The sequence below is a fragment of the Miniopterus natalensis genome, chromosome 5 (assembly GCF_054644295.1).
Source record: "Miniopterus natalensis isolate mMinNat1 chromosome 5, mMinNat1.hap1, whole genome shotgun sequence".
Taxonomy (NCBI): Eukaryota; Metazoa; Chordata; class Mammalia; order Chiroptera; family Miniopteridae; genus Miniopterus; species Miniopterus natalensis.
In genome coordinates, this window is record NC_142085.1 from 80,562,008 (window position 1) to 80,580,331 (window position 18,324).

Here is an 18,324-nt window from a genome sequence, read left to right on the forward strand (position 1 = left end):
ATAGTTTAGACATAAAAATCAAAATGTAAGGAAATGAGCTAGATTTATATTCAGTTTCTTTTTGTTTCTGTTTTTAAGCAAATCCAATTTTTGCACTCTACAGATTTTATATCTGTTTGACATAACGATAAACTTGTGGCATATCTCTTAAGTAGTTGTATGTGCAGCTGTAATAGTGTATTAAGCCTGGTTTTCCTTCCTGTGTCAGGAACATTATCATCATATCTCAGTCCCTTGATAAAAGGTGTGGCTTTTTGTGGTCTGTTGTTTGAGTTGATGACAGCATCTAGTGGGTAGGTCTAGTGTAGGTGTTAGTGTGGTTTCACAAATGGTTCTCATGAAGTCGACTGGTCTTTCAACTCTTCTACATTCTTATCTGAACGACTTCTTTTTCTCTGAACAAGTGTAGGTGACATTACTTCTGTTGAATATATTTTTTTAAAACATAATAGAATTTTTTCTATTTTTGGTATGCACTATGAAACTGGGTAAGATGCCCTAATTGGAGGCTAGAATTAAGTAAAATAAGATAGCAATATTTTAGATGCTGCTTTATTGTAAAATATTAAGTCTGAGAATTCTATATGAGAATAGATTTTCTGTACTAAAATACTAAATTGAAGATTCTTTCCTATACACAGTGTACTTAATTGTAAATTTTGCTTATATCAACTTCATAGTCACTGTTTTTCCTTCGATTTCTATTTTGATTCATAGTAAGAGCTAAACATCTATTATATATTGATCACATACTGAAATGTTTACATCCTTTATAAATATATCTTTATTTTCCATTCATTATTCTTATTGTGATGCATATAAAATTGTATTAAAAATTTTAGCTGACCAAAAAAATCTTAACTTTTTCTTTTTTAGGTCATCTAAATCTCATCCAGGACCTGTTGTCCATATAAGTGATAATCCAATGGATGAAGGAAAGGTAGAATTTTTTTCTAAACAATATATTTATTACCTAAATGTATGATTTTTTTTTAATATACAAACTATTCAAGACACACCTTGCAAAGATGAGGTTACTAACAAAGGTTGTATGGCTTGTTTATACATTATGAAAAGCAAGTGAAAGAATTAGAATCATTTACAATTTTTAAGGAAAAAAAAAAACCCTTAAAAAAGTTAAGATTAATAGAAACAATTAAAGGTTATTAATTTATTTTTGCTTATTCAAAATATTTCCCCAGATTTTCTCTTTATCTTCACAAAACCTGTTTTGGTTTTGAATTCTTTTTAGCACTTTATTTGCACAGTCTTTGTAGCAATTATTATAAAATCATATGTTAGAGTTGTCTCTATATCTTATCTTCCCTAAATTTTCTTTATAAATAGCTTAGATTAATAATGTAGAAATTTTTAAAATGTTACTTAATTTTTTATACTCAAAAACCAGTTTTATGCAGTCATTATCCAGCTATTGTTAATTTCGTTTTGTTAAATATATATTAAAATAATAATTCCTTTTCCATGAATTTCTATTTTCTAATCCAACCAATCTTTCAGGTAGTTCTATTTAAGGGTAGAATGTCTACATATATAATTTTATGATGTTAGCCTATGTAAATACCAGGGAATTCTGTCAGTATCAGAAATCAGTGAAATGAAACATGAATTTTGTGAAGTTTACCCAGGTTTTTTCTTTCCTCACTTAGTGGGAGCGGTCAAGCCTATAGGTTGTTTAACACTCTTCTCTTATTTGCCACTGGGAAAACAAAAGGGTAGCTGTACTGGAGTTGGCTTACAATTACAAAATTGGCACATCCCAGGGTTGTGGGCTTGATCCCCAGCGGGGGATGTACAGGAGTCAGCAGATCAGTGACTCTCGTCATTGATGTTTCTCTCTCCCCCTCTCCCTTCCTCTCTCTGAAATCAATAAAAAAATATATTTAATTACAGAATTGTATGTTTTGAGAGAAACTACGTGAAGCAAGTTACAGTGACCCGTATCTTCACTTATATTTTCTTTGGTATAAGATACTTGTTTGAAAGGAAAGCCTTTGGGTGAGAGAGGCATGATAGGGGAGAATTGAAAACTTTCCTTCCTTCTGCTTCAAATTGGTCACTAAGTCATTTAAATCCTTCCTTTGCAATGTCTCTTTTCTGTTCCATCTCATTAGGGCCAAGGCAGTTAAAGGCATTCCAACCCATTCGTGAATAATTTCTGTTTCAGTCTTCCCAGGGTGCCATTTTAATCTTCTCTCCTCTTCTAAAACTTTCAGTGGTTCTGCACTAACAAATTTCCCTTAAAAATAGCCTTGAGCTTCATTATCTTTCAGAACATCTTTACCTAAATACTATATTAAAGCAAATAATTAGTGATTCCCAAATGTGAGCTGCTCTTTGCTGCCTCCATGTCTTGTTTATATGAATCCCTGTTTGGAATTCTTTCAGGTAGTAGTTCTATTTAATGATATTCTCTCTCCCATGAATGCCTATCCCCATTTTAAGGCTCAGATTAAATATATTTTTGTGTGATATTTTTCCTAATCATTCTGATAGAAAATGCTTTCTCCCACTTCCAAATTCACTAGCATGTTATTTGTGTAAGCTTTACAGTATTTACCACCATATGTTGCCTTGTATTAGAAATTTGTGTATATGTCAACTTGAAAACACTGTGAACACAAAGATAATATTTATGTAAGTTTATATTTCTCATAGTACTCAATGTATAATGTAAGTAGTAACTGCCCAATATATAATATACTTAATCCATTGCATAGATAATATATAACTCTTTATATCATCCTCATTTTTTGAAACCTGTATATTAGTTTCCTTAATTCCCAGAGTTAATCTCATTCAAACATTTTTGAAATATTAAGATGCTAAAATAGATTATATTGACTGCTGTTTATTGAATTTTACTTTGTTTCAGGCACTATACTTATCACATTATATACAGCATTTCATTTGATCCCCCAAGCAAATTTAAGTGAGATATCTTCCCTATTTTACAGATGATGAGGCAGAGACTTTGTGGTACTATGTAGTCAAGAGGTACAAAATGAGATATTGGTAGAGCTGGGATTTTGAATACTGATTTCTCTGATTTCAACACCAGAGTCCTCTCCATTATACTTCATTTTCTTTGTAAGATATAGATCAGCTATTGATGTTGTAGAGAGCTGTGTGTATATTCAGTGTACCCCACTGATGCTTTTTATGAGAGAGTAAGTTAAAAGGAAACTAGTCAACACTAAATAAATCACTTAACATCTCTGAGTTATAAAATATTCTAGTAGGAATAAGCATTGAAAGAATCTTCCAAGTTTAGGTACTGTATTTTTAAGTTAGGTCTTCTATTTTTTAATATTTAGGAGATTGTGGAGATGAAAGTCTAACCAGTTGGCACAGATTTCTTACAACTTAGGGTGTTAGAGCAGACTTAAAGGGTTCTTGTGTACTATAACCCTTTAATGTTACTAAGATCTTGGAGGGGTAAAATTTTTTCTGTAAAGTTATATGGCTACTAAGTGGCAGATCTAAGATGAGAGGTAAGGTTACTGGTGACCTGAACAATCCAGTGTTGTTTACACTGTACATCAATTCTTAAATTTTATCTTTTTTTCATCTCTTTTTATTTCTGAAGTTCTTCTCTTCCCCTGTTAGAAAATGACATAATCACATATCCAAGATATTTGGAAGGACTAGGAAAAGGTAAAGGAAATAAATACCAGTTTTTCCCAGAAGGTGTATATATGTAAGATTGCCTAGAAAAGAAGAGTTTGGGTTATGGAAATTAACTATGCTCCTACCAAGGTGGGAAAACCAGTTTTGTTAGCTTCAGTAACTAGCCCCTTCAAATGCACTGTAGTCTGAAATCTACTAAATTGCTATTTCATTAAAATTACTGGGTCTTCCCCAAACTTTGTTCATATCTCAGATTACACAAATGATTATTAACTACCTACTAATTACTTATGTATTCATTAAACAAATAGTTGAGTATCTAATATGTATTAGGCAGCTATTAGAGACATATAGATGAAAATGCATGTCCTAGCATAGAAGAGCATTTCTGTTTTTCTAGAGGAATTGGGTAGGCTTACCCAAGGAAGCAACTAAATTGAGACTTAAAAATGAGTAGAACATTGCTTAGTAGATAAAAGAGGAGGGGGTTCAAGCAGAGGGAATACTGAGATTTGGAAAATGCCCGGATCAGGGATGGTGGACAGCGGAAGTTGGATAAACAGTGAACAGTTTATAAGGCAAGAACATGCATTCCATTCTGAAATTTATTCATTCACAAAGATTAAATACCTATGACAGATCAGACCCTGTGCCTTATGTTAGAAGTACAGTGGTGAACAAGATAAAACCAATCCTTGCTTAAATATTGTCTGAAAGACAATTCAGATAAGACAAAAGCCATTATTATACTGTGTGGTGACCCTTCAGATTAAATATAGTACATAGCACTGTTAGAGCATAGGAAGGGCAATGACTTACACTTGGTAGGTCAAGGAAGGTTTCACAGAGGAAGTAGTAGCTATAAGGACATCTGAAGAATTAGTAGAATTAGTCAAGTAGAACATGACATTCAGATAGAGTGGCCTAGGTAGGAAGACACCATGTGCAAAGACTTCAAGATAAGAGAGACGATGAATTAAAAGATATACTGGAGTATATTGGGTACGAAGTGTGTGGTAATGGATGAAGCTGGAGTGGTAAGCAGAGGACAGACCACGACGAATCTTGTAAGTCATATCATTGAGTTTGGACTTCATCCTAAAAAACGTTTTAAATAAAAGCATACATAACATGATCAGGTTTGCACCTTAGAACTATTAGTCTGGCTACAATATGGAATGGGTTAAAAAAGGAGCAGGACTTAGAATCAGGGAGAGTAGGAGACCAGAAGAGATATTTGTGTCTTTTTCCCCCCAGTTATAATTGACATACAGTACTATATTCATTTAGTTTCAGGTGTACAACATAGTGATTAGACATTTATATACCTTATAAATGATCACTCCAGACATCTTTGTGTCTTGAACCAAAAGCAAGAGCAAGAGTAAGAGCAAGAGCAAAGTAAATTAGAGAAATGATAGAATGTAATTTTAAAATTACTTCCTGGTTTTATCTGATGGAGGGAAAAACCAGCATTAAGATGACCCCCAGGTTTTTTGCCTTTGATCCTAATGAAAGTTGAGGTAAAGAATGATGAGAGTGACACTGCAACAGAGAATACCAGAGGAGGGTAGGGAAGAAAATGATGAATTCACTTTTGGACACATTTACTTTGTGGTTCTTCTTGAGTAGATAAGAGATGTGGCCACTGAAATTAGGAGTCTAAATCTCATGAGAAGAATCTAGACTGGATATAATTTGGAACTAATCTCATTTATTTAAATAAGATTACCTGATAATATGTTGAATTAGGAAAGTTTGTGAACTCTAAAGCATATAAATATATTAATTTATTATTGCTAATTTATTATGTTATATTAATAAAAATGTACACTGAGGACTTCAAAATGGTAGTTTTCTTTTTCAGAAAACTAGTACATGTTGAGTCCCTAACCATCAAAGGCATATAAATATGCAATGTGGTATTCTCATTTGTCATCCACGTGATTAGTAATTAGCAATGCAGATGTTCAATTATATTATAATTTTATATCGTTTACATATTAATGATAATTGTTATCTTTATTGTCAGAAAATAAATGCTTCATATGATTAATATCATTCCTAGGTAAAGTGGCATTTTCTTTTATTACAGCTTTTGATTGGCTATGAATCTGGAACAGTAGTGTTATGGGACCTCAAATCAAAGAAAGGTGACTACAGATACACGTACGATGAGGTAATAACATTATTTTTGCTAATCAAAAGATTTTGTCATTTTTCTAGTTCATAGCAGCTTTTCTAAGAACTTAATTGGTGATTTTAGTTTAGGCAATCTTTGTAACCGCAATATACACATTTTTTTCTATACTAGATAATATATTCACATAGTTCAAAAGATATAATAAAAAAATCTCTTTCCCAACCCTGTCATTTGGTCATTCAATTCTCTTACCACAGGTACCAGTGTTACCAATTTTTCATGTATTTTTGCAGAGGTATGCTATACATTTACAAGCAAATTAATAAATATTGTATTTTTTTATACAAATGATCATAATATGCTGTAGACATTTATTGTTTGCTTGTTTTAAGACCCAAATATAGATCAATTGTGATTGATAAATCTTTAAAGTCTCTTAAACTGTAGACCTCTCCTCTCACTCTTTTCACTTCCTTACCTTATTTCTTCTTTTTTGCCATTTATTTGTTGAAGAATGTCTCCCCAAAAATGGATTTTTCTGGCTGCATTCCCAATTTGTTTAACTTTTTTTTTTTTTTACCCTATTTCCTATAAATTGGATAGTTTACTGAGGCTTGACCAAATTGAGGTTCATTTTTTGCTTTTAGCAAGATTACTTCATAGATAATGCTGTTGCTCTTCTTCAGGTGGAATATAGTGTGTGTAATGTTAGCAGTCAGTGACATGCAAGACCTAAATCTATTACTGCAGAGTGGTAATGTATGCCTGTTTAAAATCTTGATAGAGAAAAAAACTGTAAATTATTGAATGTTCAACATGTAATAATTTTATCAACTATCTTACAAAATGTATTTTTCAGTAATTATATTGTTCAATTATATAGTGTTACTATACATCTATAGTGGAACTAATATTGAAATGTTCACAAGTTAAGATACTAGGGCCAAAGCTGCACAATTTAATGGATTATTCATATATGCAAGAAATAATTCATTCAGTGCTCTAAGCATTTACCTTATTATTTGATTACATGAGAATAACAAAAAAAACTAGAGCTTTTCAATATTAAATCAAAGTCTACATAATAAAATTAATTATTTTTCTGTTATCATTTTGTTCACATGTTTCTAAGGGTTTCAGCAATAATATATAATTACACTAGAAATCAGTGTTGCATTTGAATTGAATATTAAATAAATCTTTTTTTCTAGAAGAACAAATTTTTTCTGATGTCTGCTAAAAATGTTAATCAGTATATGTGTAACATAAGAGCAGCTGCACTAAGATATATATACACAACTTTTAGTGTTAAGCGATTCTAATAATAACTGATTAATTTGCAAAACCAGCAGGTAGGGAATTTATTCAATTTTGCCACTATTTTGGGTTAGTGAGTGTTAAATTTGATAAATAGCGTATTCTCTTTCTAGAGTATTATTCTTCAAGATATCCACTTATTTGGTAAGAACAGCAGAAAGCATCATATGTAGTACTTTTGTCAAGTGTAATAATTAGATATTACTTTTTAAAAAATGTGTCAGGGTAGACAGTTCTTTTTTTAAAATTACCAAAGATAAAAATACGGTGACACTCCTGAGCTATTAACTGCTTCATGAGCTTTATTATAGTTAAGATTTTTTTGGTCAGACACTGCATCTTTTAAAGAACTTTTGGAATTTTATATACTGCTCCTTTGTGGCTTATTTCAATAGCTATATCATCTTATCTCCTCCTCTCCATTTTTTTCTCTTTGCCCTGAATTCATCTTCTTCCACAACTTTTGTACACCTCTCATTTATTATGCTCCTCTGCTTTCCATTTATTCTGCCCTTGAGCTCTCTCTTACCCATTTCTCTTAATCATCTCTTTTCCATTTTAAAAAAATCATGTAACCTTTTTAGAATCTCCTGGAAATTTTATATTCTCTTGGGGAAAAAGAAGCCAACTTACACACAAAATTCTTCAACCCCAAATAATGCTTTCTACTTTATATCTCATACCTTCTCCAGTGAATTATTCCAGTTTGTTCCTAACTCATCTTTTGACTCTGATCATGTGACAGATTTGGTTACTGAGATTTGTTGTTTCCATTTTGTTTGCATAGATTTCTACTTCATTTCCCCAAGAACACTAATGAAAAAGTATAACTGTATGATATATACATATATAATTTATATGTGGCATATATTACATACATATACTTTGTATATTACAGTCATATATATGCTACATGAAAATATATAATAAATACTTATACTACACTTATGTACATCCATATGTAACATATAGTATGATATATATTGGCATTAGAGAGAGAGTTTTAGAAACAGTGAGATCATGTATCAAGTTTGATTTGTATTTAGAAAATTGCAGAAATAATAGAAAAACCTGTTCATGTTTATTGCATGTAAAGTTCATTTTGTTTTTTTCTTTAGTGGGGTATTTTCTATAATATTTTTCTCATTGTTATCCAGAATAATTCTGAACCACTGGTCCCTACAATTAGTATTTATTTTTGGAATGTTTAATAATTTACTATCTTAATAAATAAAAGGTACTTTTAAATAAATATGTATATTATTTTCTTTGGCAAGTTAGAAATATTAGTTTTCTATTTATACATAATATATATTTATGAAAATGTACATATCTATGTATATAATTAGAATTTTCTTATTTATGGGTTTCAGACAACAATGTAGACCTCTCTTGTATTTCCCTTATCACTTTAAAAGATAGATTTAAATACCTTTGTGAATAGCTTCTTAGCACTATTCATATTTTGCAGAAATGATTCATCTTTAAGGGATTGCTTATTTTAAGATTGAGTTTGTGGAATGTCATATGTATTTTGGAATAAATTTATTACTGTTTTAAGATTTTATTTAGAATATTTCAGAGATACTTTGAACCTAAAGCATTGTGTTAAATATTGGCATTTAGAAGAATTCTGATTGTCCTTTATCCATTGTCATTTAAATTTTTTAATCTGATGCATAGTATTAAATTATTTCATTTAACTTAAATTTATAAGCATATGAGGAATCCAAATGAGTGAACATTGAATGAAATCATAGTAAATGTTGACTTTGTACATAAGTGGAACTCTTAAGTTTTAATTACATGGTTTTTGTGCTGTACTCTGCAATTCTGACACTCTAGTAGGGCAGCTTTTAAAGTTCATTGACTATAAATAACTAGAAGTGTATCATCTTGATCTGAAAAGAAGTAATTTAAAGAATCTAGGAGAGTGACAAAAAAATTTTTTTGCAAGCAAAAAAATAAAATAATTAGAACAAAAAATTGAAGGAAAACATACTTGGTTATATAAAAATATTTTTCAGATCCTTTTTGACTTAAAGATATAAAATAAATTTCTAGTCAAAAGAGGGTCTCTTCAGATTTTAAAAATTGCTTCAGTACTTACTGTGAGAAATAAATAACATGTTTAGAAGGTCAACTTGAGGTATTTTTAATTATCTTAACTCTAAATCTACATTTCGTTTTCTTAGAATTTTAGTTAATTTAAAAAATTTGTTCTATGTCAATGTAATTAGTCTTTCCATGGAATATTGGTTGTAATTACTTACTTGGTAATTTGTTTAGGTATAGTTTTTTCTGAGAGAGTATAAGAATACATTTTGTTTTCCTGGACTTAAATTTTATAATATACACACAAACACACACACCACTATTATATCTTCCTTATGCTGGCTTAGGGAGTAAATAAAGTAAAGAGAATCAAAATGGTGTCAATACTAAATTCTCATTTGTATTACTAGAGGGCTAAATTATTATAGGAATGTAAGGTTAACATATTGTCATCAGTTTCAGAAATACAAAATATTCTAAATGAAAATTAATTACAATACCAATTATGAATAGCTTGGTGTTTAAATAAAGTTTTGTTTTAAAAAATGGAATTCTTCACCTCTTTTCTATAGGCTATCCACTCTGTGGCTTGGCATCATGAAGGAAAACAATTTATTTGCAGTCACTCAGATGGCACCTTGACTATATGGAATGTGAGGTCCCCTGCTAAACCTGTACAGACAATCACTCCACATGGTAAGAATGTATCACTTTTAAACACTACCTAAATTGTGATGGACTGTAAACTGTTTTGTGTATGCATTTGGATTTATTTTTCTGTTTGTTTCTGAGGAAAAGGATAGATCTAATTTTGATGGAATTAAAAATAATCAAACATACAGAAATAATATGAAATAACCATATAATAAAATCTCAAGTTAAGTATATTTGCAGTTGAAATAGCTAATTTGAACTTTGAGAAAATGAATGTTAAATTATTTTTTGGATATTGTTTTACTAGTCGTTCAAAAAGTAAATAATTTTGTGACTAACATAGACCTTCCTTTAAGCTTTAGTTGTCTTAAAGTTATCAATTTGCAAGTTGTTAATGTATATATAACAGTTTATTGAAATACGTGGAACTCTGCAGAAGGAATTTTATACATTAGTGTCGAGGTTCCCAAGATTACCCTGGGTTTGATGACTCGCTGGGAAGTCTCACAGGACTCAGCAGAATAATGCAAAGCAAAATCAGTAAAGAGAAAAGGCACACGGGGTGAAATCTGAAGGTCTTTTACCAGTGGGGTCACACAAGACACGGTTAATTCCCCTAACAATGAGTTATTACCACATACCTGAAATGTTTTCTACTAGTGAGTTCACTTGTCCAGAGTTTTTATTGAAATCAATTTGTAGGCACCTTCTGCTTTAGCATATACCAAAATTTCAGACTCCCATAAGAAAAGCAGGAATTCATCGTAAACCACATTGTTTGTACAGATAACTTAGGCACAGTGTGCCACCCTTCAGACTGGGAATGGTGGGAGCTATCTCAAAAGCCAGGTTACCAGATGCCAACCAAGAGCTAACGTTGCAAGCCATTTCTAGAGAGCAGTCTCAGGCCTGCTATGTTGACACTTTTCTGCACAAGTAGTATTTACAAAACCTGAAAGAAGATACTGTTGCGGGATTTATCAAAAACAGATTATGAAGGCCTTCTTTGAGTTTTTGGTGTAGTCCAGGAATTTGTCTGTCTTTACCAATCTTCATTCTCCAACCCCACCCTGAGAAATTCTTACCCAGCAAATTCTGGGAAATCATATTAAAGAAACTGTTTTTTTAAATGGTAGCATATTGAAGAATATACTTGTAGCTATTGCTAATATTTCATTGTTTGCTTTAAAATAGGAATGCCTACTTTTAAAAAAATTGGTACATTCTGAAATATTGCAATGTAGAAATTAAAGAAACAGTAAAATTTAAAACCTTTTTTATCTACCTGTGGATAAAGGAAAACAGACTTGTCTGTTTTTTGGTAAAATTAGCAATTCTTGAAGCCACATATTGTGATACATGTTACCACTGCTTTTTGGTAGCAGGCATCTTTCTGGAAAAGCACACATTTAATATTTGCTATAGATCTATTTGTACATGTATCCAGATGATAGACCTAATGGTAGTAGGTTCCATTTTTTTCTTAATACATTTTCTTTCTTCCTTCTGTTAGTGCCTAGGTTCCCAATTCTCATAAATCTTAAGCTCTCCCAAATCCACTGGAACCTAGGAATCCAGAAAAAAAAAAAGTAGATGATCTTTTAGAAACCTGTCAGATCCAGAAGAAAATGAAACTAGTTATTGAAGATAGTAACAATACTTCATATTAGTTTTTCAGTTTTAACTTTATCTAATTTTTTTGGTAAGAATAGTACAAAAATATTTTTTGAATCATTTGAAAGGAAGTGGTCAAGTTATTGCCCATTCACACTCCTCCCCCCCCCCCAAATATTCCAGTATCTATTTCTTACACACCAAGGGCATTTTACTGTATCACCAAAGTTTGCCTTTTTTAAAAAAATATGTTTTTATTGATTTCAGAGAGAGGAAAGGAGAGAGAGAGAGATAGAGGCATCAGTAATGAGAGTGAGTCATCAATCGGCTAATGAGGGTGAGTCATCGATCGGCTGCCTCCTGTACACCCCCTACTGGGGATCGAGCCTGCAACCTTGGCATGTGCCCTGACTGGGAATTGAACCGTGACCTCCTGGTTCATAGATGGACACTCAACCACTGAGCCACACCAGTTGGGCCAAGGTTTGCCTTCTTTCAAAAGAATCTATATGTAAATTAGATTTAGTTGTCATGTTTCTTCAGTCATCTTCAATGTAGAACAGTTTTTGAGCTTTTCTTGACTTTCATAACTGACAAATTTTGAATATTATATAGGTCAATTATTGTATAGACTATACCTCAGTTTGGTTTTGTCTGATGTTTTTTATTATTGGATTCAGGTTGCGCATTTTTGGCAGGAATATCCCAGAAGGATTGATGTGTTCTTTTTGCATCCTTTCAAGTGGAACTTGTGTTTGATTTGTCACATATTGGTGTGATCTTTTGATTAAACTTCTGTCTGCTAGGTCTCTCCATTATAACATTATTCTTTGTCCCTTTGAAATTAATAATAAGTGTTTTTATTTGTATTTGCAATCAGTAAGTACTTTGATTTGAAGGAGTACTTTGGGACTGTAAACATACTGTTCCTCATCAAACTTTACCTTCTGATTTTAGCATCTGATGGTGTTTCTTGGCTGAATTATTACTGTGATGGTTGCCAAATGGTGTTTTTTCCATTTAATCTTGATTCTATTTTCATACCAAAAACCTATGTCCTTGAAAGCCAACTTTCAGAAGTGGCATAAATAAGTTTCTGCAGAGTATGTAGTATCTTAGCAAAAGAGGATCACTAGCTAAAATTATTTTTAAACAAACAAGAGAAAGAATATTTTATTTAATGTTTTTCAATGTTAGAATCCAAACAAAATGTAAGTGAAGAAAAATTTTTCTGTGGCAGGTGTTAAAAAGTGGGGTGGCATTTGTTGCATAGTATAGTAGTCTAAAAATGTAGGTGATCAGAAATATTCTTTATAAAATATGAATTCTTTCCATCAGTTAGTAATGTTTACTGCTAGTGGTAGGTAACCTACCAAAGTTAAATTTATGTTGATAGCTGAGTTCAGTGGCAAAACTAAGTGCACTTGTGTGCATTAAAGTACAAAAATATGTTATTATATTATAAAGTATCACATATCTTATATATACCATATTTGTTATCTATAACTTTCAGTATACTAAATATCTAATTTGGTGGATTAAAATTTAGGGTTTTTCCCCCTCATTACTATTACTAAATTTAGGGGTTTTTTCCTCAATAATTAAAATGTTGTGGTCTCTTGCTCTTACTTTCTAGCAAACAGTTATGGTAAGTTAGTTTAAATGTACTAAACTTTAAAAATTTTGTCCAATTTGAGTTTTTTCATATTTAAACCCATTTAATAATTAAGTATCTTATTCTTAAAGACTTACCTTGATAGCCAGTAACCGATTGTGCTTTAAGACTCCTACCATACGATATTTAGTGTTAATACCTTAAGATGTCCTGAAGAATCTCTTTTGAAGACCTAATGTTACATCAGCCTAACATGGAGTTTTGAAGCCAGTAGACTTGTGATCAAGCCCTGATTCCATAGTTTCTGGCTCTGTCACTTTGGGAAGTCAGTTAACATTTCTGAACCTCAGCATTCTCTTCTCTACATAGAGATAATAATTAAAATGAAAGTACCTGGAAATTGTGATGTGCTATATATATGTGATTATAGTAAATATAAATCTGGATATGTCGTTTACTTGGTAAGGTGGAACCAAAAGAGTTAGATTAGTGTAGTATTCCCCAAAGTATATTTTACAATTACTAATTTTTTAATATTTATTATTTATATTAGTTTATATATTCACTTATTTAATGTGGCTTTTCCCTAACCTATTTGACTTTAGTATCTTTTATGTATAGAACATCTGTGGTTCTCTCAGGTTCCATGAAATACACTTTGAGAAACGATGTCCTAGTGTTGGAACTATAATTGAATTATGACATAGTTCTCTAGATTTGCTAGTTATGTTCAGTCATTAGCCTTGAATGACATCCTTCATTGCTAAAGTTGCTTGATAGTGGTCTCATTCTGAGGGACATAGTTATTTCAATAGAGATAAAATGGCCAGCAAAGGAGAATAATTTGAATTCATTTAAGAATTTTCTGATATAATGTAGGATACTTTTATTATATGTATCAAGATGGTTGATAGTAATATTTTTTGAAAGTGTCCATTTCTGTGTCTGAAATTACTCAATATGTGATTTTTTTATTAACTAAAACAGACCAAAAAATGATAGCTCTCTTTAATTTAGTTTTTATGAATATCAAAGAACATTTCCCTGGCAATCAAACAACCTGGAATGTAATTCTAGCTTTGCTTTATGTAAAAAACCTTGTGGAGATCATTACTGTTCTCTGGGACTTAGTTACATTATCTATAAAATAGCAGGATTGAATGAGGTATAAGGTTTTGTGCATATGTGGAAATTAAGCCAGATTTAGTTCCGTCTATTGACTCTGCAAAGTCATTTAGTCTTGGTGGGCTGTAAATCTGTATTTCTGTGAGGGGAGTCTAAGTGGTGAGCTCTGCTACTCTCTCTCTTTTGGCCTGTTTCTCTTCTATGATAGATGGGCTTTCATTGTTTAGAAGGGGAGAAATTTGATAGTCATGGCATGGCTCACATGCAGTTACCATGGTTAAGGGATTTGCTGGCCCAAGGCCCCACAGAATCTGCCGTGTAACAGGTGTGTGTGTGTGTGTGTGTGTGTGTGTGTGTGTGTGTGTGTGTGTGTGTGTGTGTGTGTGTGTGTGAGAGAGAGAGAGAGAGAGAGAGAGAGAGAGAGAGAGAGAGAGAGAGAGAGAGAGAGAGAGGTTGTAGAGTAGATTTTCTATGATTATCTTCACCAGAATCAGATGATTCTCAAAGGAAATGGTGATGCTAGATGGTCAAAATTAATAAGTGTCCACTGTAGGCAATGACATTTTAAAATTTAGTTTCTGGAGCTTATTCATCAGTACAATCAATAAATGTACCAAGGAATAAACTGTGATTGGGGAACTTTTATTCTATTAAGGATTGCTGAAGAAAAAATAAAGTGCACATAAATAAAAGTAATTTTAATATTTTAAGGATGTGGCATATAGATAATTCTCTTAATCTCTTAAGAGTCACCTAAAGCATAAAAATTCAATAAATAATAAAGTTATGCTTTAGTGCCTTATATAGTTCATTGCAAAGTTTACCCCATTTTATATATTTGAAAGGACTTGCCAAACTCCACAGAGCACACTCAAAGTAAGGCTTTTTATTTAAAGTCAGAGGTTATGTTGCAGCAGAAGAGAGAGAATGCAGCATTCTGACAGATGCCCCATATACAAGCCCTGTGTGCACACATGAGTTATGCTGAGCCTCCTAGCTCCAACCACCAAGATCTAAGATCTGACTTCTAGGAATGCAAAGAGAAACTCTCAGGGAGGCTTTTTAAATGATAAAGCCACCAAGCCAGTTACACTAGTTGCCAACCTTCAGTAAAGCTACTACATTGGAATCTCCAGGGAAGTTTGGGAAGTTTTCGACCTTGAACAACCATATCATAAAGCCCACTGCCTTTAGCCAAGAGTCAAAAACCAGCTGTGTATGTGTATCCAGTCCAGCTGTAAATCAACTCTGATCTCCACTCATTAAGGAGAGAATACCCTCCCCATTTCAGACTAGTATTAACAATGTGATTCCTCAGTTTGAATCACTGTTTTCTTAGAACATCACTGTTCAATATAAATGTAATGTGAACTGTATGTATAATTTTTAAATTTACTAGTAACCATACTAATAGTAAAAACAAACAGGTCATTGGTTTAGACCCCCTGACGTTTCCTCCCTAGAGATAACACCTAGGCCTCAGTTGTATTTCAGCTCCAGGGTGAGAAAAGCAGCAAAAACTGACAAGCAACAGCAAGGCTGACCTCAGGACCAGCTGCATTGGATAGTAACTCCCTGTCCTGGCACCAGCCAGTCAATCACTGGAGACTCTGACCCTGAAATTACACACCTGGAAAGCTGCCTAGTATTCTATTGAGATCTTCCCCTGGGACCTCCCCTAAAATCTCCCTGAAAACCCTTAGGGAGGAGGCCCCATTGCATTCTCCCTCCTAGGAGCATGTCTGCTGCGCCTTTCCCTTCCCCTCCTTCATACCCCCCACACCTAGATGTGTCACTTTTATCTTCCTCACTTCTAAGTTCCAAGGGCCCTTTCTTTTCCTCTATAACTTGTTTCCGAAGCCCATTTCTTCTACAAATTACTTCTACCTCTGTGATTTTCTAAATAATTGTTCTTATTTTAGAAAGTAAAATTAATTTTAATAATAAATTTTATTTAGCCCAAAATATGCAAAATATTGTCATTTCAACATTTAATTAACATACAAAACTGAGATATTTTTACATTGATTTTTTTGGTACTCTTTGCAATCTAATATGTATTTTATATTAGATGTGTAAAACACATCTTAACTTGGACTAGCTACATTTAAAGTGCTCAGTAGTCCCGTGTGGGTGGTGGCTAGTGTATTGGACATCCAGCTCTAGCCTGAGAACATAACCGCTGCTCAACTATGTAAGTTGAAAATGTGCTCTGCATTCTAAATGCAAAATTAAAAGCTCAGTAAGCACTCATTTTTAATACATCTTCATTCATTCATTCAATAGACATTTATTGGTCACCTCCTTTGTACCAGAGATTAAATACTGGACAATATATATTGTCCTTGAAGAACTCATAGTCCAGTGAATGAAAATAGCGTATAAAACTGAAAACTACATTACATTATTTTCTCTTTTCCATCACCTTTTATCCCCTCTGTGGCGTCTTCCACCTCCACCCATCCCCCTCCACCCCCACAATCACCACACTGTTGTCCATGTCCATAGTTCTCTCTTTTTCCCCCATTTTTGTATCACATTATAAATAAGTGCTGATAAAAGTATTATCGAAGAAATGCATGGATGGCCTTTCTCCTTTGCTAGTGGGAGAGAGGTTCTTAGAATATCTCAGGAAAAATAACTTTCTGAAACTCACAGAGGAGGATGAGTGATTTTTGTTTGCGTGGAATTATATCCTTCAGCTTCCAAAGTCCCATTTCCCTTAATCCAGTCATGGAATAGCTCAGCTCGCATTCAGCAGAGCTAGAAGCAAAGCAAGTGTCCAGAATTTCCGTTCCATAGTGGTCCAGGACAGCATTAGGCTAGTTGCAGTCCATTAGTCCATCGTGTGGGGCTCCCATGGCTGTGGCCCATGTGGGGGAATGCTGGGGAGCCAAGAGAGCACACCCCATGCAACAAGAGAACCAAGAGAGCCTGTGAGTGTGAGCCAAGAGAGGGAACTCCTTTGTTCAGGAGATTAAGTATTTCAAATCTTCCTGCGCTTGCAGTGGCCACGCTTACTTTGCCAATGACCTGTTCCCAGGTGTGACTGACAGGCAAGTACCTTCCCAGTCTCAGCCAGACTTTCCTGGGCATGCATCTAAACTGCAGCTTCCTGGCAAAGCTGCACAAATGGCATGCCCATAATATTTGGCCTTCCCTTTGCTCCTTTCCAGTTATTTAATAACTGGGTTAATTACAACAGTATCAGCCTGATGTAGATACAGAAATAGTGAGTATGGTTTTGAATAAAGGATATAGGAAGATTTCACAAATTCATGTTACATGAATTAGCTTAAGGATGAGTGGGGAGATAAAAAGAACATAAATGGTCAGTTCAGTCAAACAGTACAAAGACATCATAAAAAAAACACAGTGTTCTTGGAAAACTGCGAATAGTTTTCTATGACCAGAGTTTAAACTTCCTTTGGGCAAGTAACAGGAAACAAAGAAACACATATGGAGGCATGTATATATGTTATAATATGCTAAAGAGTTTGGCTTTCATGATGGAGACCTTGGTAAATGATTCTACCATGACAAACATGACATTTACATTTTGGAAATACTTTGATGGTTGTGCATCAGGTGAGCTGGGGGCAGAAGTGGAAGGCCAATTAGGGAACCATTACATTAGTAAACTAAGTAATGAGTTCAATTGTGACAGCAAATCGGAAGAACTGGGCATATATGAATAAAATTTTGGAATTAGAATCAATAGGACTTGGACGATTTAATTCACTGTTGCTGGGTGGTTTACAAGAGTGGAAAGCAGGGCATAGTAAGAGACAAGAAGAAATCAGATGTGATGTGGAGGTTTATGTGATTTATCAAGTGAAGTTTTATGATTAACCAGTTCTTTTCAACAACTTACCAAGGTAATTCACAGGTAGTTGAAAGAACAAGCACAGATTTTTGCTACTCAGGTGACATAGCAAGTAAGAAGTAAAATGACACCTAGTGGTGAAATCTGGTGAGCTTTGTAAACATCCTTTAATTTACATGTGCTTTATAAAATATTAGCTAGTGCCTTATTGGTTGGTTTGATTTAGAAAATGGTTAGTCTTGGATTAATGGTGAATAAATCTAGTCCTCTCTCCCAGCAGTCCTTTCCAGTCCCTTATTCTAGTGTTCTAGTTACCTCCACCACATG

The 18,324-nt window shown here is 33.1% G+C and overlaps 1 protein-coding gene across 8 annotated transcripts in view; it reads left to right on the forward strand.

Moving 5' to 3' along the window:
• STXBP5 (syntaxin binding protein 5) overlaps positions 1-18,324 on the forward strand; it is a 135,034-nt gene that overhangs the window by 40,440 nt on the left and 76,270 nt on the right. For all 8 annotated transcript variants that reach the window (XM_016223926.2, XM_016223929.2, XM_016223927.2 and 5 more), the window contains exons 6-8: positions 877-940; positions 5,744-5,827; positions 9,736-9,859. In XM_016223926.2, coding sequence (XP_016079412.2) covers positions 877-940; positions 5,744-5,827; positions 9,736-9,859 — 272 coding nt within the window. The remainder of the gene's footprint in view (positions 1-876; positions 941-5,743; positions 5,828-9,735; positions 9,860-18,324) is intronic.